The sequence below is a fragment of the Diplotaxodon limnothrissa genome, linkage group LG15, assembly GCF_057381915.1.
Source record: "Diplotaxodon limnothrissa isolate DT_005_m linkage group LG15, D_limnothrissa_male_GT1.1, whole genome shotgun sequence".
Classification (NCBI taxonomy): domain Eukaryota; kingdom Metazoa; phylum Chordata; class Actinopteri; order Cichliformes; family Cichlidae; genus Diplotaxodon; species Diplotaxodon limnothrissa.
In genome coordinates this window covers 17,390,048-17,415,345 of record NC_140610.1, presented here as the reverse complement: position 1 = coordinate 17,415,345, position 25,298 = coordinate 17,390,048, and the positions used below count along the sequence as shown (strand labels likewise).

General features: G+C 44.4%; 1 protein-coding gene across 1 annotated transcript; it reads right to left on the bottom strand.

The window, feature by feature from the left end:
- Positions 1 to 19,119: 19,119 nt before the first annotated feature.
- Positions 19,120 to 24,589, bottom strand: slc10a1 (solute carrier family 10 member 1). Its single transcript, XM_085372745.1, has 7 exons — positions 24,401 to 24,589; positions 24,226 to 24,312; positions 23,730 to 23,842; positions 21,267 to 21,471; positions 20,384 to 20,562; positions 20,064 to 20,263; positions 19,120 to 19,181 (listed from the first exon to the last, which is right to left on the bottom strand). The coding sequence occupies exons 1-7, from the start codon at positions 24,587 to 24,589 to the stop codon at positions 19,120 to 19,122; spliced, it is 1,035 nt and encodes a 344-aa protein (XP_085228871.1).
- Between the last annotated feature and the right edge of the window lie 709 nt (positions 24,590 to 25,298).

Sequence of the window (25,298 nt, the reverse complement as noted above, 5' to 3'; positions counted from 1 at the left end):
TCCAAAAAAGCACAGCACCGACAGAAGTTACAGAGTTACAGAATATTATATATATATATATACACACACACACACATATATATAAATACAGAGACAATATAAATAAAATATACGAAGGGGATAAATAGAATAAATAGGAATAAAAAATAAAAATACAAGTGAATTGCACATTTCAAGTATTGAGGTCTATTGCACTGTTGACTATTTACAAAAGTATTGCACAAAAGGTATTGCACAGTGAGGTGAAGAGGCACTACAGCTTAGTTGTTCCCCCCCTCCTTTGTCCTCCTGTTTCCCCTCCCTCTCCCCTCCAGAGAGGAGTTAAACAGTTTGATGGCGTGTGGGACAAAGGAGTTTTTAAGTCTGTTAGTTCTTGTCTTTGGGAGAAGCAACCTGTCACTGAACAGACTCTTCTGGTTGTTAATGGCCGTGTGCAGAGGATGCCTGGCATTGTCCATAATGTCCATCAGTTTCTTTAATGTCCTTTTCTCTGCCACTGTCACCAGAGTGTCCAGCTTCATGCTGACCACAGAGCTAGCCCTCCTGATCAGTTTCTCCAGCCTGGATGAGTCCTTCTTTGCTGTGCTGCTCCCCCAGCACACAACAGCATAGAAAAGTACTCCAGCAACCACCGACTGGTAAAACATCCTCAGGAGCTTCCTGCAGATGTTAAAAGACCTCAGCCTCCTGAGGAAGTACAGTCGGCTTTGTGCTTTTTTATACAGGTGCTCTGTGTTGCATGACCAGTCCAGTTTATTGTCCACCCACAGCCCGAGGTACTTGTACTTGTTGACCACCTCCTCCCCCTCTATCTGAACCGGCAGTGGACCTGCTCTAGACCTCCCGAAGTCCACAACCAGTTCCTTAGTCTTTGAGGTGTTGAGTTGCAGGTGGTTTGTGTGACTCCATGCGACAAAGTTCCTCACCAGACTTCTGTACTCCTCTTCCTGATCATCCCAGATACACCCCATGATGGCTGTGTCGTCTGCAAACTTCTGAATGTGGCATAATTCAGAGTTGTAGCAGAAGTCAGAGGTGTACAGGGTGAAGAGAAGAGGGGACAGCACAGTTCCCTGTGGTGCTCCTGTGCTGCTGACCACTGTGTCAGACGTGATGTCCTTCAGCCTGACGTACTGTGGTCTGTCGGTGAGGTAGTCGGAGATCCAAGCGACCAGGCAGGGGTCCACCTCCATCCTGTTCAGTTTTTCCTGAAGCATACAGGGCCGGATGGTATTAAAGGCACTGGAAAAGTCAAGAAACAGGATCCTGACCGTGCCTTTTCCCCCATCCAGGTGTGAGTGGGCTCTGTGTAGGAGGTACAGGATGGCATCCTCCACTCCGACACCCGCCTTGTATGCAAACTGTAGTGGGTCCTGGGCATGTTGTACCTGTGGTCGGAGGAGGTTGAGGAAGAGCCGCTCTAGAGTCTTCATAAGATGTGACGTCAGTGCCACCGGTCGGAAGTCATTCAGCTCATTGGGCCGGTTCTTTTTGGGGACCGGGACGATGCAGGATGTCTTCCATAGGGCGGGCACTCTCCCCAGTCGCAGACTGAGGTTGAAGACTCGTTGTAGCGGCTCCCCAAGTTCAGCAGCACACGCCTTTAGCATCCTAGGACACACCTTGTCTGGGCCTGCTGCCTTTCTGGGGCGAAGCTTCCTCAGTTGTCTCCTGACCTGATCCACTGTGACACTGGGAGATGTTTGGGAGGAGGGGAGGGGGGGAGATGTCTTGCTGCTGAGAGAGGGATTGGAGGAGGGGGGTGTCATGGTGTCAGGAAGGGGGGGAAGCGAGGGAGGTAGGAGAGTGGGGATTGGACTCTGTAGTGAAGGTGAGGGTGAGGGTGGGGGGGGTTGTGGGCTGGTCAAACCTGTTGAAGAAGTTGTTGAGTTCGTTTGCCTTCTCCACAGTCCCCCCCACAGTGCTTTTCTTGGTGTTGTGGCCTGTGATGGTTTTCACACCATTCCAGACCTCCCTCATATTGTTCCTCTCCAACTTCTGTTCCACCTTCCTCCTGTAGGTGTCCTTTGCTTCCCTCAGGCAGCGTTTCACCTCCCGCTGTGCTGCTTTCATCTCCTCCTTCACTTTGCTCCTGAAAGCCTTCTTCTTCATGTTGAGGACAGCTTTGACTTCCTGTGTTACCCACGGTTTGTTATTAGGATAACACCGTACCGTCTTAGCAGGGGCGACCGTGTCCACACAAAAGTTGAGGTAGTCTGTAAGACAGTGTGTCGCCCCCTCTATGTCCTCACCATGTGGGCTCAGGAGCACATCCCAGTCTGTGGTGTCATAACAGTCCCTCAGAGGATCCTCCTTTTCTGGGGTCCATCTCCGGATGGAGCGCGTTGTGACCGGCTGCCTTTGGACGAGGGGTGTGTATTGTGGCTGTAGGTAAACCAGGTTGTGGTCTGACTTCCCTAGTGGGGGGAGGGGGTGGCTCTGTATGCATCTCTCACATTAGCATACAGTAGGTCAATTGTCCTGTTGGTCCTTGTGGGACAATTCACAAACTGGTGAAAAGCAGCCAGAGTAGAGTCCAGTGTGGCATGGTTAAAGTCTCCAGATATAATAATGAAAGCCTCTGGGTTTTGTGTCTGAAGTCTTGCTGTGACTGTGTGTATTTTCTCACAGGCAGCTGTTGCATCGGCCCTCGGAGGGATGTAGACACACACACAGATCACATGACTGAACTCCCGAGGTAGATAATATGGCCGCAAGCTAACAGCTAGCAGCTCCAGGTCCGGACGGCATACCAAAACTTTAACGGAGACGTGTCCAGGGTTACAGTATCTGTTGTTAACGTAGACAATGAGTCCCCCACCTCTGCTTTTTCCGCTGGCCTGCGTGTCCCTATCGGCTCTCACGGATGTGAAACCGCATAGGTCTACGTTAGCCTGCGGCGTTAGCTCGGTTAGCCACGTCTCCATGAAGATAAACAAGCTGCACTCACGGTATAGTCTGTGGTTGTTCAGAGCGCACAGTTCATCAATCTTATTCTGTAACGAGTTCACGTTGCCCATGATCACTGTCGGGATTGATGGTTTGAATCGCCTCCGGTGATCCGCTCTCCTCGCTCCAGCTTTGCAGCCTCTGTAGCTCCTCTTTAGCTCGGCCGGGATGTTGTGTCGCATGCCGGTCTGTCCCTTTGTTCTTAGTGCCAGCAGCTCCGCTCTCGAATAGATGAAGGAACTGGTTCCAGAAGTTTTAAAAAGTGCATTATCAGAATCAGAATCAGAATCAGAATACTTTATTGATCCCTGGGGGAAATTATTTTTTGTTACAGTGCTCCATTTTAAACCAACATTAAGACAAGACAGACAATACGCTAACTAAGAATAGTACAATATATACATATATATACATACATACATACATACATAAGTCACTTATAAATAAATATTTGGAAAAGAAACATGTGTAGCTGTAGCAGCAAACAGTGTGTTAAGTGGATGCGTTGTACAGGGAGATGGCCACAGGCAGGAATGATTTCCTGTGTCGTTCAGTGGTGCTTTTCGGTAATCTCAGTCTCTCACTGAACGAGCTCCTGTGGCTGACCAACATGTCATGGAGTGGGTGGGAGGTGTTATCCAACATTGTCTTTATCTTGGACAGCATCCGCCTCTCCGACACCACCTTGAGGGAGTCCAGCTCCATCCCCACAACATTATCCATCTTGTATCGCTATAATATATATATATTTGTGGGAGCATTTCAAGTTGCTATATAACTGTTATGGCCCATATTTTAATAATATGTATGCATTAAGTCCATAGTAACTACATTAATTGCAAAAAAGTGCAATAAACTACAAAAAAATTGAAAATAGTTTTTGTTTTGTTTTTTACATATATTTCTACTTGGAGAAATTTAAGAGGTTTATCCCTTAAAACTTTAAATACAAAAAAGTTGCAAAAAATAGTTTACAACAACAGGAAATTTATTTTGAGTGTCTTCATAGTTTTATTTTGGAGATACACCAATTTTTATATACACTGCAGAAAAAACGATAAAACAATCCTATGATGCAAATTTGCAAAGAAAGCAGCAGGTGCGTCAAAATAAACTATTTCCAGCAGTGCAATTTGAGTTCTAAGCATCTCAGAAACTATTCAGAAAAGTCAAACATGACCAGTATAGGTTTTTAAGGCCTACAAGTAAAAAACTACATTTCCGCGAAAATGACGTCACTTCCGGTTTCGGCCAGGAAATGGCAGACATGCGATAGTTCGCGCTGATGTCTGTTTCACTGTGGGAAGTGTTACGAACAGCTGATCGGATCGGCAAAGCGTGTTTCTGGAATATTATGTTTTTGTTCCTGCAAGCGCTTTTTATGCAATTTTTGCAAAGCTATATGTGGAAGGAAACCGTGACCGAGGACAAGCTGATGGCGTAAGATGTAAGTACAACTCCTCCGGTTTCATATACAAAACAAATTATTGCGCTAGCTTACACGGTTCAGGTTCTACAGGGATTTAAAAATAGTTACACAAAACGGAGCGTGCTGCTCTGACCGGATTTAAAGAGTTAACAATGACTTTAAAAAATATTTTAAAATAGTGTGCAACACCACTGAAGTTTTTTTTATAACCTCTTTTCAACCAACGGCAGTCACTCTCCTCTCCAAATAACTTCTGCTTAGCTTTCCGAGCTTCCCTCAGGTCCTCTTAATCAGCGGTCTCCAACCTTTTTTGCGCCACGGACCGGTTTATGCCCGACAATATTTTTACGGACCGGCCTTTAAGGTGTCGCGGATAAATGAGGGAGGGGCTAATAATCGGCTCAGTCATTTTTAATGATCGTTGAAAGCCCAGATCGTAATCGTGATTAAAATTCGATTAATTGAGCAGCCCTAGTTTTAAGGTGTTGGAAAGAAATGACACCCACCTCTCCCACCAGAGAATTGTAGAAAAGGGGAGAGGCAAAAGGGGTACACTGTATTTATAGGATTGCATCAAAGAAGAGGAAGAAAAGAATGAGGAGGGGCTCTAACTGATAATGAACATAACTACAGGCTTGGAGGTCCTAAAAGTCAGGTATAAAAGGAACGGTTTGGGGGTTTAGAACACATTTTGTGTAATTATAACAAGATGTGATTTATGACACTGTTACATTCACCCCCCAAGAATTACACAAAATCCTAAAAAGTACACACAAAAAAAATAATGAAATGTATAAATACACCCACAACAACAGATACAGTGGCCTCAAACAAATTCACATCACATATCCAATGAATTAGATCAGCAACATAGCTTCCTCCAAGGAGGATAAGACACCTGAGACCCGCTCGGCGCCTAGAAAGATCCCAGGACACACAATAGACAAAATGAGGTGCCATTTACACCACACAAAACAGGCCATAATATCTATGGGCATCACCATCAGACTGCACAACTGACAAAATACAATTGACTCTGTGCCTCTTATTATTCTTTACCAAAAACAATAGCAATGGACAACATACAGCAATAAACAAATTCACACATCGATAACCGCTGCTTGAACAGGTTCAACACCAAGGAGTGTTTCGAGTTGAGCCATTGATTCGATCAAGCGCCGAACTGGTTTAATGATTCTACCAAAACGTGTGGTAAGTCCCTAATCCAAGTCCACATCTTCGGGTTCAAGAGAATGAAAACTATGGGAGTCAGCAGAGGAGCCTGGGGAGGCTCCATCACCAGCCAGCCCACCAAGATCAGGAGCACCCATCATAGGAGGGGTCTCATGAACGCCATCTTCGACTGGGTCAGCGGCAGATTGCTGATGGATCCATGATAGTGTGCGGTCATCACACTCGCCAATGCTGGAGATGGAATCCACAGTACAGGTGGCAGGAGGTGCAGCTCCTGTGTCCCCAAAAGATGTCACAGACCCATCCAGGTCAGACTCAGGGGGGCCACTGACAATGCTCACAGCAGGATGTGCAGCATTGTCATTCAATGTTGTGTCCAAGGGCAAAAAGTTAACCAAGATGGCGCCGCGGATGGTCGCTCTGGTGCTTCAGTGCGTTACTTTTGTTTTGTTTTTGTGCATTTCTTCTGTGTCTGGGCACTCCTCTGGATATTCGTACACCAGAGAAGAGCTCCTTAACTACAGGACTACAACGCCTGTGGATTTATTTCCAATATTTGTCGCATCTGCGGCAGATTTACTGCTGACTCTGACCAGGAAAGCGAGACGCCGAAAGAGAGGGAAGCGAGCCGGCGCACTCGTGCGTTTGAGGAGACGCGGACTGCGAACCGCTCTTCCTGGGATCTTCCTTTCTAATGTACGCTCACTCGGGAATAAGATTGACGAACTGGCCCTGATGAGAAGCATGAACAGAGACTTTGCCTCCTCCTGTGTCTTATGTTTTACGGAGTCGTGGCTCAGTGAGAACATCCCAGACTGCGCGCTCAAACTGGAGGGCTTCCATCTGCTGCGCGCGGACCGGCAGGCCGCTCTCTCCGGTAAGTCCAAAGGTGGAGGTCTCTGCTTCTACATCAATAGTGGCTGGTGCACAGATGTGACAGTGATTGCTCAGCACTGCTCTTCCTCTCTGGAATATCTTTTTATCCACTCCAGACGCAGATGCGCAGGCAGCTCAGTGCGCACTCGCGGAGCAGATTCTCCACACGGAGCGGACATTCCCGGACTCTCTCATCATTGCTCTTGGGGACTTTAACAAAGCCAATCTGAGCCATGAGCTTCCAAAATACAAGCAGTATATTAAATGCCCGACCAGAGAGGAGAGGACATTGGACCACTGTTACAGCACGATCAGCGGGGCCTATCGCGCGGTGCCCCGCGCTTCACTCGGACTTTCTGACCACGTCATGATCCACCTAATCCCCGCGTACAGACAGAGGCTGAAGCTCTCCAAACCTGTCGTGAGGACTAAAAAACTGTGGAGCAACGAGGCTGTGGAGGAGCTTCGCACGTGTTTGGAGTCTACAGACTGGGACACAATGAAGGCTGCTTCTAACAGCTTGGACGAGTTTACAGACACTGTCACCTCCTATATCCACTTCTGTGAGGACAGCATTGTGCCATCACGCACCAGGGTGAGTTATAACAATGACAAACCCTGGTTTACTCCTAAACTCAAAAAGCTGTGGCTGGAAAAGAGAAAGGCGTTCAGAAGCGGAGACAGGGACTGCTACAGAGAGGCCAAGTACAGGTTCACTAAAGAAGTGGACATTGCTAAACATCAGCACTCTGAGAAGATGCAGCAGCAGATCTCAGAGAATGACTCGGCCTCTGTGTGGAAAGGTTTTAGGAATATCACAAACTACAAGCCTAAAACCCCCCACTCCACTGATGACTTGCTCTTGGCCAACACCCTTAACGACTTCTACTGTCGTTTTGACGAGCCATCAGGCAGCCTTCACACCTCCAACGGCCCCAACAATAGAGACACTTTGGACACTAATTCCCCCACCTCTCCCCCCTCCATAGAGCCATCACCACCTTCAAACCGTTCACCTACAACACCCCCCTCCTCACCCCACACAAAAGAGGATTTCACACCACCTCCTCCCACCACAACTCTTCATATTCATGAAGCAGATGTGAGGAAGCAGTTTAAGAACCTGAATGCTCGGAAAGCTCCCGGCCCAGACGGCGTGTCTCCTGCCACCCTCAGACACTGTGCAAACGAGCTGGCCCCAGTGTTTTCTGGCATTTTCAACTCCTCACTGCAGGCATGTCATGTGCCTGCCTGCTTCAAGTCCTCCACCATAATCCCTGTCCCCAAGAAACCTAGGATCACTGGACTAAATGACTACAGACCCGTGGCTCTGACATCTGTGGTCATGAAGTCCTTTGAGCGCCTAGTTCTCTCCCATCTCAGGACCCTCACGGCCCCCCTCCTGGACCCCCTGCAGTTTGCATATAGAGCCAACAGGTCTGTAGACGACGCCATCAACATGGCCCTACACTTCATCCTGCAGCATCTGGACTCCCCAGGAACCTACGCCAGGATCCTGTTTGTGGACTTCAGCTCTGCCTTCAACACCATCCTTCCAGACCATCTCCGAGACAAGCTTTCCCAGATGAATGTGCCTGATCCCATCTGCCGGTGGATCACTGACTTCCTGACGGACAGGAAGCAGCATGTGAGGCTGGGAAAGAATGTCTCGGACTCCCGGACCATCAGCACCAGCTCCCCTCAGGGCTGTGTTCTTTCTCCTCTGCTCTTCTCCCTGTACACCAACTGCTGCACCTCCACCCACCAGTCTGTCAAGCTAATCAAGTTTGCAGATGACACCACCGTTATTGGACTCATCTCGGACGGGGACGAGTCTGCCTACAGGAGGGAGGTTGAACGTCTGGTGTCCTGGTGCAGCCACAACAACCTGGTGCTGAATGCCCAGAAGACAGTGGAGATTATTGTGGACTTCAGGAAGCACACAGCCCCACTCCCCCCCATCATCCTGACTGACACCCCCATCACCTCTGTGGACTCATTCCGCTTCCTGGGTACCACCATCACCCAGGACCTGAAGTGGGAGCCCACCATCACCTCCGTCATCAAGAAAGCCCAGCAGAGGATGTACTTCCTGAGGCAGCTGAAGAAATTCAACCTGCCAACACGGACGATGATGCAGTTCTACACTGCAATCATCGAGTCCATCCTCACCTCCTCCATCACCGTGTGGTACGCTGGAGCCACTATCAGGGACAAACAGAGACTGCAGCGTGTTGTGCGCTCTGCTGAGAAGGTGATTGGCTGCAGACTCCCATCTTTGCAGGACCTGTACACCTCCAGGACATTGCGGCGTGCAGCTCGGATCTCAGCTGACCCTTCTCACCCTGGACACAGTCTGTTTGACCTGCTCCCCTCAGGCAGGAGGCTCCGGTCCATCCGCACCAGAACCTCTCGCCATAAGAACAGTTTCTTCCCCTCTGCTGTTGGACACATGAACAATAACCATATGACTGTCCCCGCCACTAACACATGACCCTACGCTGTGTTCACTGTATCATTCCATGTTTGGCACTGATCACCACCTGCACTCATGTATATATCTTTCAACGTAGCACTCTTAATTCTTACTCTCATGTATATATCTCATGTATATCTCATGCACATATCTTTCCACGTAGCACTTTTAATTCTTATCCCTACTTTTATTTTTTCCATGTCTATTTAAGTGTTATTTATGACACCATGTTTGCACTGAAGCACCGCAGCAATTTCCTAATGTTGTAAACCTGCTCAACATTTGGCAATAAACCCCATTCTGATTCTGATTCTGATTCTGAAGGAGCAGGTTGTGATGCACCACACGCTCATGACCTTCTTTGTCTCTGATATGGCAGATGTGAAGACCAGGATCCAAGTCGACTACTGTGTACACAACAGGTTCCCATTTGTCAGAGAGCTTCCTTTTTCCTCTGACTCCCTTGTTTGCCAACAACACCTGGTCCCCTAGTGAAAGAGGCAGACCCTTCACCTTTCTGTTGTACTGGTCAGACTGGTGTCTCTGCTCCATCGTGCTGTGCTCCTGGGCTTGGAGCATGGCAGAGCGCAGGTCATCCATCAGTGACTTGACATAGGTATCATAGTCACAAATGGTGTCATCATGAAGGACATCCCGAAACATGAGGTCAACTGGCAACCTTGGGACCCTCCCAAACATCAGGTAGAATGGCGCAAAGCCGGTGGTCTCATGTGCCGTACAGTTATACACAAACGTCATGGACTGTATCATCTGCGGCCATTTCTGCTTACATCTGGGGGGGAGGGACCGTAACATGTTTCCAAGGGTGCGATTAAATCTCTCTGTGGTACCATTACCCATGGGGTGGTATGGTGAAGTGTGGGATTTGGTAACGCCACCCAAAGCTCTGCAAGCAGCTCACTCTCAAAACTAGCTCCCTGGTCAGAGTGAATGCGCTGAGGGAAGCCATACAAACAGAAGAATCCATCCCAGAGCTTTTTAGCAACTCTCTTAGCTGTCTGATCCGGGCATTGGAATACATGTGCTAATTTTGTGAAGTGGTCAGTAATCACAAGGACATCCACTGACTTGTTGCTGTCCTCAGCTGACCAGAAGTCAATGCACTCAAGTTCCAGTGGAGCACAGGTCTTAATGCTTTCCAACGGGGCCCTAGCTGCTGGCTCTGGGATCTTGCTGAGAACACACTTGTGGCAATTTCCCTCATGATCGCGCACATCCTTCTCCATATCATATCAGAAGAAACGTTGACGAGCCAAGGAGAGTGTGCGAGGTTGACCTTGATGACCAGCATTGTCGTGTATGCCAGACAGCACCACTTGTTTTAGGGAGTCAGGTACCACAAACTGGAATCTCTTGTGTTTGGTCAGTGGGTCCATCACAACTCTGTAGAGGACACCATTGAGGAATGTGAGCTTATCCCATTGTTTCAGGAGCCGCAACGTTTGTTGGTTCTCATGACAGCACTCAAGTCTGGAGGGTCTGTGCTTACGCTCAAAATAGCAGGCTACTCTGGAGATCACAGGATCCCCTGTTTGATGAGACAGGAGATCAACATGGGATAGCGCATGAGAGACATCACAGTCAGGTGGACTAATGGAGGTCAGATGACCAGCGAGGGATGTTGCACGCTGGCGAGAAGCAGACTCCCACTCACAGAGGGAAGACATGAGAGAAGACACGTCATCAGTTGACAGAGACACATCAAGTACAGCAGAGGGTGGAGCACTGCATATCGATTGAGGTTGACAGGTCAAACGGAAGGCATCTTGGACACTGGCATCTTTCACATCACTGACTTGCCCTAGCAGCTCAAGGTAGGGCTCCGACAGGAGGCGCTGGGCCAAAGGCCTCACAAACGGTTCCCTGCTCAGGGTGTCTGCTACGATGTTCAGCTTCCCAGGAACATATTTGATCTCAAAGCAGTATGGTGCAAGCTTAGAGACCCAACGCTGTTCACAGGCATCCAGCTTTGGCTTAGTCAGAATGTATGTGAGAGGATTGTTATCAGTCCAGACAGTGAACCGGTGACCCTTGAGCCAGTGGCTGAACTTATCACACACAGCCCACTTCAGAGCCAAAAAATTCAAGCCGGTGTGCAGGGTATTTGGCCTGACTGTGGCTGAGAGACTTACTAGCAAAGACTATAGGTCTTGCTCTCTCCTCACCAGCTGGCACCTGGGATAAGACAGCACCCAGCCCATCCATGGAAGTGTCAGTTGAAAGGATGAATGGCCTCTCAAAATCAGGATGTCCCTCAAATGCCTTCTCGCAAGCAGGAGTCCAGTCTTGAGGGGTGAGCTTGCGAAAGGTTCCAGGTTTCCGACTCCCATGGCAGCCTTTAGTCCTCTTCTGACCGGCAGTTAGAGCAAAGAGTGGCTTCGCAATACGAGAGCACCCTGGAATGAAATGCTGGTAAAACATCACCATGCCAAGGAAGGATCTCACTTTCTTCTGAGAAGGGGTGCAACCGTCACCATCCATAAGGTCAGTCTTTTGAAAACTGGCGATAACCCTCACTTTATCCTGATCAACCGAGACACCATCAGCATCCACGACATGACCCAAAAACCTCACAGAGCGTCTGAGAAAGTGACATTTTTTCTGTGCCAGCTTCAGATTGCTGGTCCTCAGGCTAGAGAAAACAATCTCAAGACGTTTTAGGGCCTCCTCTTCTGAAGGTGCAAACACCAGCAGGTCATCAAGATAACCCAGGAGGCTGGAAAAGTTCAAGTCACCAAAGATGCTGAGCATCATCCGCATGAAAGATGCTGGGCTGTTGCATAGACCCTGGGGAAGTCTGTTGTACTCATACAGGCCAAGAGGTGTAGTGAAAGCCGTGTACCGTCTGTCAGACTCATGGAGGGGAACGTTGTAGAACCCGGATGTGAGGTCCATGGTGCTGAAGAAAGCATTCCCACCAAGGGCAGCAAGACAGTCAGCCTGATGGGGCAGTGGGTGAGCATCCTTAACGGTTTTGGCTTTGAGCCAGCGGAAGTCAGTGCATATCCTCAAGTCACCTGTCTTCTTCCAACCCATTACCAGTGGCGAGGCGTATTCGCTGGTGGACTTACTGATGATGCCTTTCATCTCCATGTCTGACAGCACCTCTCGCAACTTATGATAGTGAGCCGGGGGTACTCTGCGATAGGGAAGCCTGAAAGGGTGGTCGTCAGTGAGGTGGATATGATGGACAAAGTCTTTCGCCTCACCACAATCCAGTTTGTCTCAAGAGAACACATCTTGGTAAGTCAACACAAGCTTCACCAATTTCCTCTTCCACCCATCTGACACTTCGCAGCCCTCAATGTCAATATCAGCCAACCCAGCGTCTTTGAGTAGCTGTGCAGAGTCAGGCACAGAGTTTGATGAGGGAGGAAAACTGGTATGCTGGTCAGTCAGAGTCTCGCAGAGACCTTGAGTGATGGGCAGGTCCTCTACAGCAATACAAGGAAAGACATCCGCAATCTTAGCATTGCGACGAAGTGTCACAGGGCTCTCTGTTGGGTTAAGGACTTTCATAGGGACCCAACGATCTCCCCACATGGGTGTTATAATGCGCCCCACCATTATGTTCTTTGGAGTGGAACGGGCTGACGTGGGTTCCACAACGACAGTACTTCCTGGAGACACAAGGGCAGAAGGTGGCAGCTTTCCCCAAACTACATATTCTTTTTGTGGCAGGAGGGTGACACTCTTCCGCAACCTGACTGTACCTACTTTATCTGGCAACACAGGAGCAGACCACCGAGATACAGCTCAGCAACTGCAGGAAGTCTTCACAATCAGTGCCAGTGTAATTGGAGTTAATAAGCTCCCAATACTTTGTATCAGCCTTCATCTTCTGAATGATGGGCCGGATCACATTGCTCCCCACAATGAGTTCATCTTTTTGCCCAGGAACCACAAACATTGGCACAAGAAACCTCGACCCATATACTTCAATGTCCAAATCATAGATGCATTTGGGTTGTGTGAGAAGGCCACCGCAACCAACCAGCACCACATTTTCAGAGACCTGCTGCGGAATCAGAGCAACACCAGCAGCTCTTAGCTTGCTATCAGCATCTTCACTTAGTGTGCATGACATACTTCCTGAATCAAGCATGCCTGTTAAGGAGCACCGGCCACTGACGGACACTGAAGTGTAAAACAACTCACTAGCCCTGCCAACTCTTTGTGAACCCATAATAACAGTCTTCTCATCAGAGAGGCTACTACAGCAGTTAACATATATGGCTTCTGGGTCTGTTGCATTTCTGGGGGTTTCATCAACACTGCCCATGCTACCCCTCTCGTTACATGGGCTGGCTAGTTTAAAGCAGCATTGGTGGGAGGAGGGACTGAAATGCTTGGTTTCTGGTGCAACTGTGGGAATTCACGCCTCATGTGTCCAGGGTCAAAGCAGCTGTGGCATAGCTTGTACAGCCTACAATGCACATGGGTTGTGTGTTCATGTGAGCCACACACTCTGCACGAAGCACGATGAGCACTGCGGTGCCCATGGGAATGACCTGTGGGTTGTGGGCACCTAGGACCAGTGGCTAGTGATGCAGTGCACATGGACAGAACCTTGTCAAACAGTGCTACCATCTGTTGAACACCTGGCTCAGCTGAAGGAGGGCCGGAAACTGGCAAAGATGGGGGCATGACATGAGGAGTCAAGGGAGGACAAGCAGAGGGCTGCTGAACACTTACCATGTCACCAGAAGAGAGAGGCTGACATGTGGCTGCAGAGGGAACAAAGGGCATAAGATATGAGGCTGGCTCATGTGTTACTGGGACTGCTTGAGCACCGCTGGAGTGGGGCTGGCTGTTAACAGCAACAGGGCTCTGATGTGGGATGGACAGACATGCTGTATTATGAGACGAAACACTAGACTGTCTCATTTTCCTCACATAGTTGTCCAGACGGCTCTGAACCTCAGCTGCAGTCCACTCCTCAGGGGCCTTCAGTTGAAAAGACAAGGCAAGACTGTGGTCAGGACAGTGATTAATGAACATCAAAACAACCTCACTACTGGGGTCCTCTACCAGCTTGCCGCGCCTGCGGAGACACTCATCAGCAGCCTCAATAGACTTGTTCAACCGGATCCAGTAATCCATGGCATTCTCACCTGGACGTGGCACAGTACTGTAGAAATCTTTCATGGGCAGGCTGGAATATGTCAAGTCGCTGAAGTTTGACCTCAGTATGTCAAACACAGCAGTAATAAGATCATTCCAATTCAACTCAGGGCGGCAACGAAGTGACACCTTGACCACATCTCTGGCTTTGCCAGTCAGTCTAGACATTAATATGGCAAACATTTCTTCATCTGTGTCACAGCTGATTCTGTGCAGCTAACATCTTATCATGTCCTCCCATTCACCGATGGGAAATAGATCTGTGTTGTCACCCTTGAAGTATGGTGGAGCTTTGGTGTCTGACTGAACAACAACCTTCAGCTGGGACTGGTCATTGCAGCTCGAGGGCACATTCTGGGGAGACTGTGGCTGGGTGGGGGCTGGCTGGTGCATAGAGTTAAGAGAGGATGTGATATTTTCCCCAATTTGTTTTGCTAAGTCAGTAATCAAGCTGCTCAACATGTCACTAGTGACAGCCTGGGTGTGTGTTTGGCGTTCGCAAGCAGCTGGTGTGGAGCTAGCTGGCATTAATGGTGAGTGCATCACTGACTGGTCTACAGTGTGGGTACCAATACCCAGGACTACTGGCCTACCCCTCCCAAAACACTTTGGAGCAATCTGATGACCCCTTCCCAAACCAAAGGTCACATTACTCCCCGCAAAGAACAGATCAGGCATAGCGCTATCCGCAGTTTCCTCACCTAACAAGTTGGCCCAGGTGGGATATCACTGTTTAACAGCAAAAAGAAGAAAAAAATGAGCCTAACCCCCACACACAATTATGTAAAACTTCACAAAACAATGAAATGTGGGGGGGAAAAAACATCAAAGAATCAAAACACCATACAAAATAAAATCAAATGTTGTTTTCTCCTCTCAATTAAAACAGACTGTAAAAGCCAATACCAATAGAAAAAAATTTATTAATTAATTACAATCCGTGCCTGTATAATTTGAGGCAACAATATGAAACAGTGACAGAAATGATCATCTACGAATTTGCCGTTTAAGTTCACACGTGACAGAGATGCCTGCAAGCCAAATTGCGGGGCATTGGTCACACAGGCACAATATAAAAACCTGTGAGTCAAAGCGCAGGGCACAGGACCCTGGCATACAGCGCACAGCTGCAGAGAGGAGGCGGGAAAATAGCGGCAGCAGAAGGAGGAGGAGGATTGGCGATGTGAGGGGTCACGGCACCAAGTGTAACCAGTGTGGTTCTGCGTTGTGTCTGATAAAAAAAGGTAAAAGAAAGAAAGACCTCCAAGTAAATAATTTGCCCACTCCAGCTCCTACGACCAAATACAAACAGTGGGGAAGAGGGTTAGCTCAACCCACCACAACTTCCAAGCTAGCAAGGAGTATATATTCATGCTAGCATTTATGGCGCCTAAAACACATTTATGATACACTACACACTTATAACATCTAACAAAAACAGGCTTAATAATGGCAATAATTGAACTAAAATCACAATCAGAAACATCAGGGTGGCTAAATATGAATTATATGTGTGTTTTAAGGTGTTGGAAAGAAACGACACCCACCTCTCCCACAGGGGAATTGTAGAAAAGGGGAGAGGCAAAAGGGGTACACTGTATTTATAGGAGTGCACCAAAGAAGAAGAAGAAAAGAATGAGGAGGGGCTCTAACTGATAATGAACATAACTACAGGCTTGGAGGTCCTAAAAGTCAGGTATAAAAGGAACGGTTTGGGGGTTTAGAACACATTTTGTGTAATTATAACAAGATGTGATTTATGACCCTGTTACAGCTGCACCTCCCGAAGATCAAACAATGAAATTATCTATAAACAAGGTGACTGAATGTGGAAATATGAATCATAATACGTAAATGTACAGAAATATACAGTTAACAGCTGGTTTAAGTAATAATTGATTGCATGCCCTGGGACAGACTGACAGACAGAGGCGAGGCTGCCATATCGCACCATCGGCCCCTTTGGTTATCACTAGTAGGCGGTAGTTGAAGAGTCTTGACCACGGACACAACGACGGAGAGTGTCCGAGCCGGGGCGCGAACCGGCAATCTTCTGATCACAAGGCGAACTGCCAACTCTTGAGCCACGAACGGCCTAATTCGCAACGATAATAATACTTATGTGATGTAACACAAGCTTATAGGGATCATGTTATATACTTTTCCATAGCATTACATTTGAATTCGATCTTTCAAATAACGGACAGATATTTGTGAGATCATGATACATTTGTGAATGTATTTTAACATTCTAAATATGCATATGTACAGACAGATACATTTAATAATCATGACAATTATGTTGTATTACATTACAGTGATTTAGTGTTAATTTACATTCAAAATGTGAAGTCAAAGTCTATTTACGTAACTTTAATGATATTCTAGAAGAACAGAACATTACTGTAAAATGCACAGAAAAATACCTTCATATTAGGGTTTTTTCCTACGGTCGCAGCGTTACCCGCAACCTTGTTGTTAGTTCACATTCATTGGCCGATGCTTAGCGTCATGTTATTTATATTAATTGCAATTCCTACCTCTACATTTCTTTTTCAATACATATAATTAGCACAGCGTGGCCATGCAATGTTTTACATTGTGGCATGCAGAGAAATCTTAACAAAGAAGCTCAAAGAGAGAGCTTGAGCTTGTTATTTAACTCCAAGCTGGTAGGGGGAGCTCCTTAATAAAACACTTACGGTGCTACAATGTGCCTCAATGTTCAACAACAGCACAACAGAAGTCACTCATGGTACAGCACTCTCTCTACAAAACAACAACTGTCAGTGACTCTGCACCACGGCGTAAACACAACATTCAAGATAACGGTTTAAAGTAACGTAACCATAAACAATAAAACAAGAACATCTAAACAGCAGCACATGTCCCAAGGCATGATGGGAGACATTTCTGGATGTATTTTTACAATCTAAATATGCATATGTACAACAAAATATATTTAACAAACAAGTAAATTGTGTTTTATTACATTTACAGTGATGTTATGTTATTTTACATTTGACGTGTCAGATCACAGTCTACTTATGTAAATGTAATGATATTCTAGAAAAACAGTACACATCTGTAAAATACACAGTAAAATCATTTGACATTACTATTTTTGGAACAGTGTAGGCTAACACTAACTAGCTAACAAGATTATAAACCTGGTGCTAAACTAAGAGAAGCCACAAAATCAGTTTGAATAAGAGTAAACATTTACTCGCCAAGTCAGTGTATCAGGTAAAGATCCACAGCAATGACAACAATAATATCTTGAGCTGACGCTTTTCCAGGTTTGCTCAACATATTCCATAACAAATGCTGGCACCATGAACATGCGAACTGATCCGAGAGGGAGGAGGACGGTAGTCACGTGGCATTTTCAAAACACATCTTTCATCCTTCCGCACTGAGAAGCAAAACTTCCATCTTACTTAGTTTTTCTAAGTTAAGACAACTCAAATAAATTGAGTTTATCAGCGTGTTTGCATAAAAAGTACTGGTAACTTATTTAAATCGAGTTCTAATAACAAATTGATAAAAACTAAGTTCAGCCTTTTTAATATTTTTAATTAAACACAATATTACATTTTACAGTGCACGATGCCCAGCTGGAAACACTTCAGCTACCCGAGATTCACCGAATTTACAGAAAATGTTACATTTTTGTGATTTATATCGTTATTGGACGATAGATGTTTTATATCGGGATATGAGATTTTGGTCATATCGCACAGCCCTACTCTGAGGGGGGTTAGTGAAGTGGCAGTTGCCCACTCTGCCGCCCTCACCATCCGCTGCAGTTTTCTCTTGTCCTCCACTTTTTTTTTTTTAATTTGCCAAAGATTTCTGACAAATATTTTGTACATTGCTGGTATTACAGTTAATAAAACTCATACACTTGAGGTATTATAGTGAATATTCAATGTAGAAAATGAGTCACCTTGAATCACCTCCCCTCCAGCAGGCCAGAAAAAGCAGTCCTGCATCCAGTTTTGCTGTCTTGATGTCTCTCATATTCTTCTATCACCGTTTCTTTTAAGTTGCAGACATGACAGTCCAACGACAGGCCACCCTGTTTTATGTGAAGCATGAAGCCAGTGATAACAAGTAATAAGAAGTTGATAACTGGGGATTTTAACCTGAACCTGCTTCATGGTGCAGCTCTCAGGTCTCTCTTGAAAACGTGTTTAACATCAGTGAGACCTTTACTCAACTATTACCCAATAAGCTCCTCTAAATTAAGAAATTCGTTTCCTTGCCTTCCTTATACACATACTCTATGATACCTGTGTCACACCACAGCATCATCCTGTCCAAGGACAGTGATGGGTTCTGTAGCTGTCCTCTTCCTTCTGAAGCTGATCACAATCTCTCTGGTCTTATTTACATTCAGCAGATGATTCATCACAAACCACTCTGCAAAATCATCAATCATCAAATTGCAATCACATTATGCAATGGAAAAACGTGTTAGTTTACTGATGATAACTGATTATTTCTTGTTGAACTTGTTGAGCTTTTTCCAAGGATCTAAAGAAAGAGATTCTTCCACTGTAAGAAGTCCAAGTTGTTTTTTGTTTTCCAGCTTACGAAGACGGCCCTCTTGGTGACAATAAAAGCTCTGAATGGACTAGCAGCAGCACATGTTTGCAATTATAATGTTGCAATCACATATGTTCATGCTTTTTATGGCCATAGTTACGACTGACTAAAGGATGCTGTTCCTTCTTGCATTATATTGCGTGGCTGTGCTTTTATTTGGGATTCATGTGTAGATTGCAGACTTTTAAATGTAGTCTTCAAATGAGTTTGTAAAAATACATTTTTGTACATGAAGATTTTATTTTCAGTCAAAACTATGATGATGTTTGCATGGTGTAGAAAGACAATAGACTTAACCAATAAAAAACTGAAGTTTCTAATGCACTTAGAGGTTTCAGATCACAATACAGTATAAAAATCAAGACCAGCTATACGGCTGTGCATTTTTCTGTTTGTTTAGTCAGCTGTAGGCTGTACAATACATGGGTGGTGATTGAGGTCACACAGTCCCCTCAGTCGTCTCTTTCAGCTCCTCTTCAGTGACCGCAGGCTGGTAAGTCTCTGTGAGTCAAATAAGCAGATCCATTATAAACACAAACCGAGATCTTGCACAAAAGTTGATCAACTTGTGGTGAAATATGAAACTCTGTGGTCTGGATATTCATCTACATAAAAAATAGGCCAATTCTGACACATGGAAGCAGAAAAAAGCACCAACAGTGTTTAAGAGAGCTACTTCATGCTGGCTGACAGGACAGAAAAATTATATTTGTGCTTTACTGTAATGAGAAGTCAAAAAGTATGTTGTGGAAAAAAGTCCAGCTTTCCCTTGCGCTACACATCAAAAAGTATTTTTAACACTATTCTTCCAATTTTTAAAAAACACAAATGCAAGGCTTTACTGTTTGTATTAGAGCCTTCATACCTTATATTTTTAGTGACATTGTTTTTTTGTTTTTTTAAGGTGAAAAGTCTTGTTTCAGTGTTTCAGCATGACTAAAGTATAAACTGGTCCTTCCCAACATTTACAACAGCCTTTGTTTTAAAAACTAACAAAAGTTATTCTAAGATCTCATACTTGTAATTCAGACTCCAGTCTGTTTTATATTTAATATCTTTAGTTCAGATGAATAACAAGGAAATTATATACAGTAGAATAAACACCCCTCTATGTTCTATGTACCTTTATAAAAGGTCAGTTTTGATGCTATTAAATGAGGAAACAAATGAGGGTATGTCATTAGAGGTTCAAGATTGGTCTCTATAACCTACAAAATAAAAGCTTACATCAAATCTGCCTTGCTTAGATTAATGCCCACTAACAACTGTTATTAATCATCAACACTATAAAGGGTCAAGGCTGAACTTATTCTTGTTTACTCTCCCTGTTTGTTCCCCATGTTTTTTCTTGTGTCATAAAAGGCCTTAGATAACCTGATGTACCTTTCTCCTTTTTCGTGAACCTTCGGTAGCACCTGAACAGCACGACGAGCACCAATGCCTCCGTCACCTGAAAAGACCCATAGATCATTGGGAACAGAAACAGAGGGCCTATCACTTCCTGGGGGAAAGCTATCTTCAATATGGTGATGCACAGCTGGATGTTCTGACAGCCTGTTTCCACAGAAACGGTCCTCCGCTCCCTGGTGACAGACACACATGTTCATGAGTCATGAATATAAACAGAAAGGCTCATAATTCTTTCATCTTTGATGTGACTGCCTTGACTTGACTCGATGACTGAATTAAGCCAAAGAACCTACGACTGGCTGAGTCTGAAGATCGCAGAGAGGACATATCCAAAGGAGTAGCCTATCAAAGGCATGAGAGCAGCGATGGCCAAGAGCGGAGGAGACAGCACAGTCAGCATGACTCTTCCGATTCCAATGTTGGTTAAGGTGACGATCACCACAATAAAAATCATCATTATAATTAGGCCTACCTGCAAACAGCAGGACACGAAACAAATCAACTCCATAGCAATTTGACAGTTGACTGACAAGCATTTTAAGGCAAAATGAGGCGTATTCCCTTTTACTTCATAACAAATGTGGCAGATAAAACATTGTGAGCTGAACTTGTATTTGACCACAGTAGTAAACAGTTAAGGTAATTACTTTTTTTAAATTAAAGCTGAAAGTCTGACTTGAGTCACAACTTGATTGCTTGATTTAAAACCCACCATGATTGTGTACAGATGCAAAACTACAAAAAATGACTGTTGAAAAACTTAAGGACCTGACTCTGTTGTCAACAGATCCAATAAAAAGATCAAAACCAAAAATAAGCCGATCCAGTAACAAATAGTGAAGCCTGATTTCTGATTTCGAAGTGATACAGAGATCCTTTACCATCCAAAAACCAGAACACCATTCTCTAAACCATGTACTGGTTCACATTGACCTAGTTACCTATATACCACCCTGGTCCAAAGAACTCTTTAGGATTCACTGGGTAGTCATGTGATGTGAGAAAAATGAGAAAGATTCATTTAAAACATGTGACACACAAAATCAAACACTTGATTGATGTAAGAAAGTTTTGACTGATGATGTACTGATAAACATCTCTGTGCCAGTTAATCAACACTGTTTATCAGTTCTAGTGATCTGTCCAACCTTCAGACTCTTGTGAGTATGCACAGACCTTTGTGATGATCTTTGAGTACTGCGGCCTGTAGGTATTGATGATGATGCCAATGCCGCACGGCACCAGGATCATGACCAGTGATACGATAATTTCAACATAAGGGACAGCGTTCTGCAGGTCGGAGAAACCCTGACAGTAGAGGTAGAGCAGGAGAGGCATCATACCAAGAGCCAGCAACGTTGAGCAAGAGGTCATCACGATGCTGAAGGAAAAAGATAAGCGTGAGACCATGACAGCTTTTATCTTTTTGTAGCACCATAATGCTCAAAATTTCCTTCTCAGCATTATGTTGACAAAATGCATTCAAAATTTATCATAGTGTGAGACACTTCATAAACACAACACGAACAGGTTGCACAAATTCTGACTGTTCCAGAGGTTAAATACATTCTGTTTATATAGTGCCAAATCACAACAACAGTTACCTCAAGGTGCTTTATTTTGCAAGGTAAAGACCCTGCAATCAGATGACCCCCTATGAGCCAATGAAGAGAAACCAATGTGGAAGAAATATACTGTCTCTTTCTAAACTGCAGAAAGACTATATTTCTGTCTCAGATGTGTTTACATACAACATAAATAATGTGTATTCAGTATCAGTATTCTGAGGTTAAGCCAAGCAATGAGAAGAAAAAAATAATTAATATGAACAACAACAAGAAATAGTAGAAGAAGAATATTTGTGCAGCCATGTGTACATTACTTAGGGTTTCAAGGCAAAAAGGCAACAAAAATCCACTGCGAAACATTCCCGTTTTACCAGAAATTGAATGCTCTGGACTTTAATTCCCCTTTACAAAAAGTGAATTGAAAATTGAAAATATTATAATCTAGATGAGGTAAAATTTGACTGAAGAAAAGCAGTTTTTACAAATAGCAAGCAAGAGCCCAGTGGAAAGACTTCATATCATACTGAGTGTTTCTTCAGTCACATTTCTCACTCATTATGTGTTAATATACCTCTCTGCACTGAATCATACTTATTATTAATCTTTGGCTCTCTTCCAGAACATGTCTTATCCTGTCTTCCTTCTCTCACCCCAATTGGTCCCAGCAGATGTCCCCCCTCCCTGAGCCTGGTTCTGCTGGAGGTTTCTTCCTGTTAAAAGGGAGTTTTTCCTTCCCACTGTCACCAAAGTGCTTTCTCATAGGGATCAAATGATTCTTGGGTTTTTCTCTGTATGTATTATTGTACAGTCTACCTTACAATATAAAGCACCTTGACGTGACTGTTGTTGTGATTTGGCACATAAATAGAATTGAATTGAATTGAATATCATGTCTAAATTAAGCAGCAAGGTCTCTAGAAGCCAAGAGCAGTCCTTATGTTAATTGTTAAGATCGCAGAGTGGATGTTCCTCTTATTTCTACATGCTATCAAAAGCACAGTCCAGTTTTCCCACTTTTCCTCTTGTGAGCAGCTCACCGTTTGGGAGCCTCATGCATTACTTCCAAAACCCTGCCTAACTGGAAATTCCTCATATCCTGCCGAAACATTGCTTGTGTTATTTTTGCTGGTTTGGGAGCCCATGACATGCTTGCCAACTAATTGTTACAAGGTTGGCTGCTACACTGTGTTATGCAACTCTAGTACATGCCATTACGCTCTTGTTAACATTCCTTTGTTGATCAGAGTTCCTGTTTTGTCAGTGGTCATTTTCTTGTTCCCAAATGAAACAAAAACAAAAATTCTAATTCATAAAACATTAGTGGGGTTGTGTGAGATAACGATGTTCTTCCAGGCACTTGGTTATATAACAAGATAACAAGCTTGTAGTGACTGAAACAATCTGCATTCTTTGCCCTCATTGCCCACAGTCTGTCCTCACTGATCATGTTTAAGAGCAACAGGCCAAACGAGGTCCTCACATATCAGATAAAGGAGGACTGTCTCGAAGCCTAAAGTAACCACCTGTTGCTTCATAAGGGAGAGATAAGAGACGAGGTGAAAGGCTAGCCGAGTGAAAGTATAACGCCTAGGTGTCGCTCTGTTATGATAAAATGTTGATGATCTGTAAGACATTCATTTCTAATAACGTGTATCACTGCTTTTCAGACTGCAAGGTGTATTATGATTATCAGCGGTACGATAACAAGACGGATGAGGTTGCTTAACTTAAAAAAAAAACAGTTTATTGCATATCTTTTCCCAGAACTGAATTTAAACAAACACAAACGGTTTCAGGTTTGTGTCTTTAACTTGTGTGATATTTAAAGTTGTTTCAAAGAAAATTAAACCATCTGGATTTGGAGGTGTCAGAAGAAGATACCTAAAAAATGTGAGATTTTAACAGCAAACCATTTAGGAATGCACTTCCTCCCGCAGTAAGGGGTTTTGAATTTTACAAATAAAATAAAGACTAATAATCTCTAAGGATTTATGTCTTTGTGCGTTTGATCGTTTAAGAAAAAACCCAATGCATTAACAGTTTTGTAGCTAAATATTTTCTGTTTGTGTACCTGAGGTTCATGTCGCCCTGAAGAGCCAAAGCCAGGATGTTGGAGAGAGCTCCTCCGGGACAGCAGCCACAGATCAGAATCACCACAGCTGCTATTTCAGCCAACTTAAACAGCTGTAACGCAATAATCATAGTAACCTCATATGCAAAAGCAACAAAAGCAAGATCTCATAATGACACAAATGTGCACTAAGAATACCTTTAGCATTTTCTTTAATTACTTTTTTTAATTACTGATGATTCCTCTGCAGTTAATGTCATAGTTCATGAATAAATTCTTAATCAGTGAACAGATTAAATGACCATTTTATATATTCAGAAAAAAACAGAAAATACTTTATTTTACTGTTTTAGCGCTACTAACATTAGAAATGACAATTAAAAATGAAGTAAAGAAAAAACAGGAACACAAATATTTTCCAGTACAAACATATTATGCCTACTGCCTTTCTTACTGTAGTGTTTATACTCTTATTTCACTTTGCATCAGTACCAACCTTAGCTAAGAAAAAAGCTGTGAGAGGCATTATGCCATACTGAGCCACGACTGCGATAGCCACCCCCTTAGGTTTTCTCATATGATGCTGGAAACAGAAGAAGAAAAGTTCACATTAGCATAAGATTGTCTCCTTACATTTAGCTCACATATGAAACTGAACTTGCTGTAGTCACCTTGATCTTGGACACCTCCATGGTGCATCCCAGTGAAACCATGGTCACAAATAAGACAATTATCATAATTATGTTGATGGTTTTGTCCATTACTGGTGACATGGTAGGCATGTAACTGGAGGTGCTGTTTGCATTTGTGTTGTTGAGCCACGGATCTGGATCGGAGATAATATCCACTGTGTGGTCCATGGTGCCTTCAAATCAGAGCTGTGAGTGGAAAATCAAATGATAGAGCAGGCTGACTTTTGCAGGCTCATTCAAAGAATTTTGTATCCTGAGGACAGAAGAGGTGCATTAAATTTCAGTCAGTGTGACTGTTCTAATATTTATGGTGCATTTGGTTGGAATTGTAGCTGTTTTAACCGTGAGTCTTGCACAATGGATTTGGTGTTGTGTGCAATGCAGTCCGTGACAGTTAACTTTGGCTTTTTGCAGGTTTTGCAGTTGGTACTATGTTTGCTGCTCATTAGGCCAGAGTGATGCACTGTGAAGCAAAATAAAGTCAGGTCAATGAATGAGCAACTTTAACCTCCAAATGTATGGAGGTTAAGGTTTAACAAGTTGAACGTGTCAGATTGCTAATGATATGTATATTGGCATATTTATTACCAAGATTAACAACTGCCTTATTTGCAGGACCTGCATTTTTATTTTCAATGTTTTTCCATGAAAGGTTTGTTCTGTTTAGCATTCATTCTGTTCAATTTCAGTGACAGAAGAGTGAAATGAAGCGTTAAACACATCTGTGTGGTCTCAGTCATCCAGGTCATTATAACCTTGAGAGCTTAAAATAAGCGGTAACCGGCCTTCTTTAAGTTTGTGAGGATGTTTCACTTCTCATCCAAGAGGCTTCTTCAGTTCTAAAGCCCAAAGGAGGATAGGCCCAGGTATTAATCTC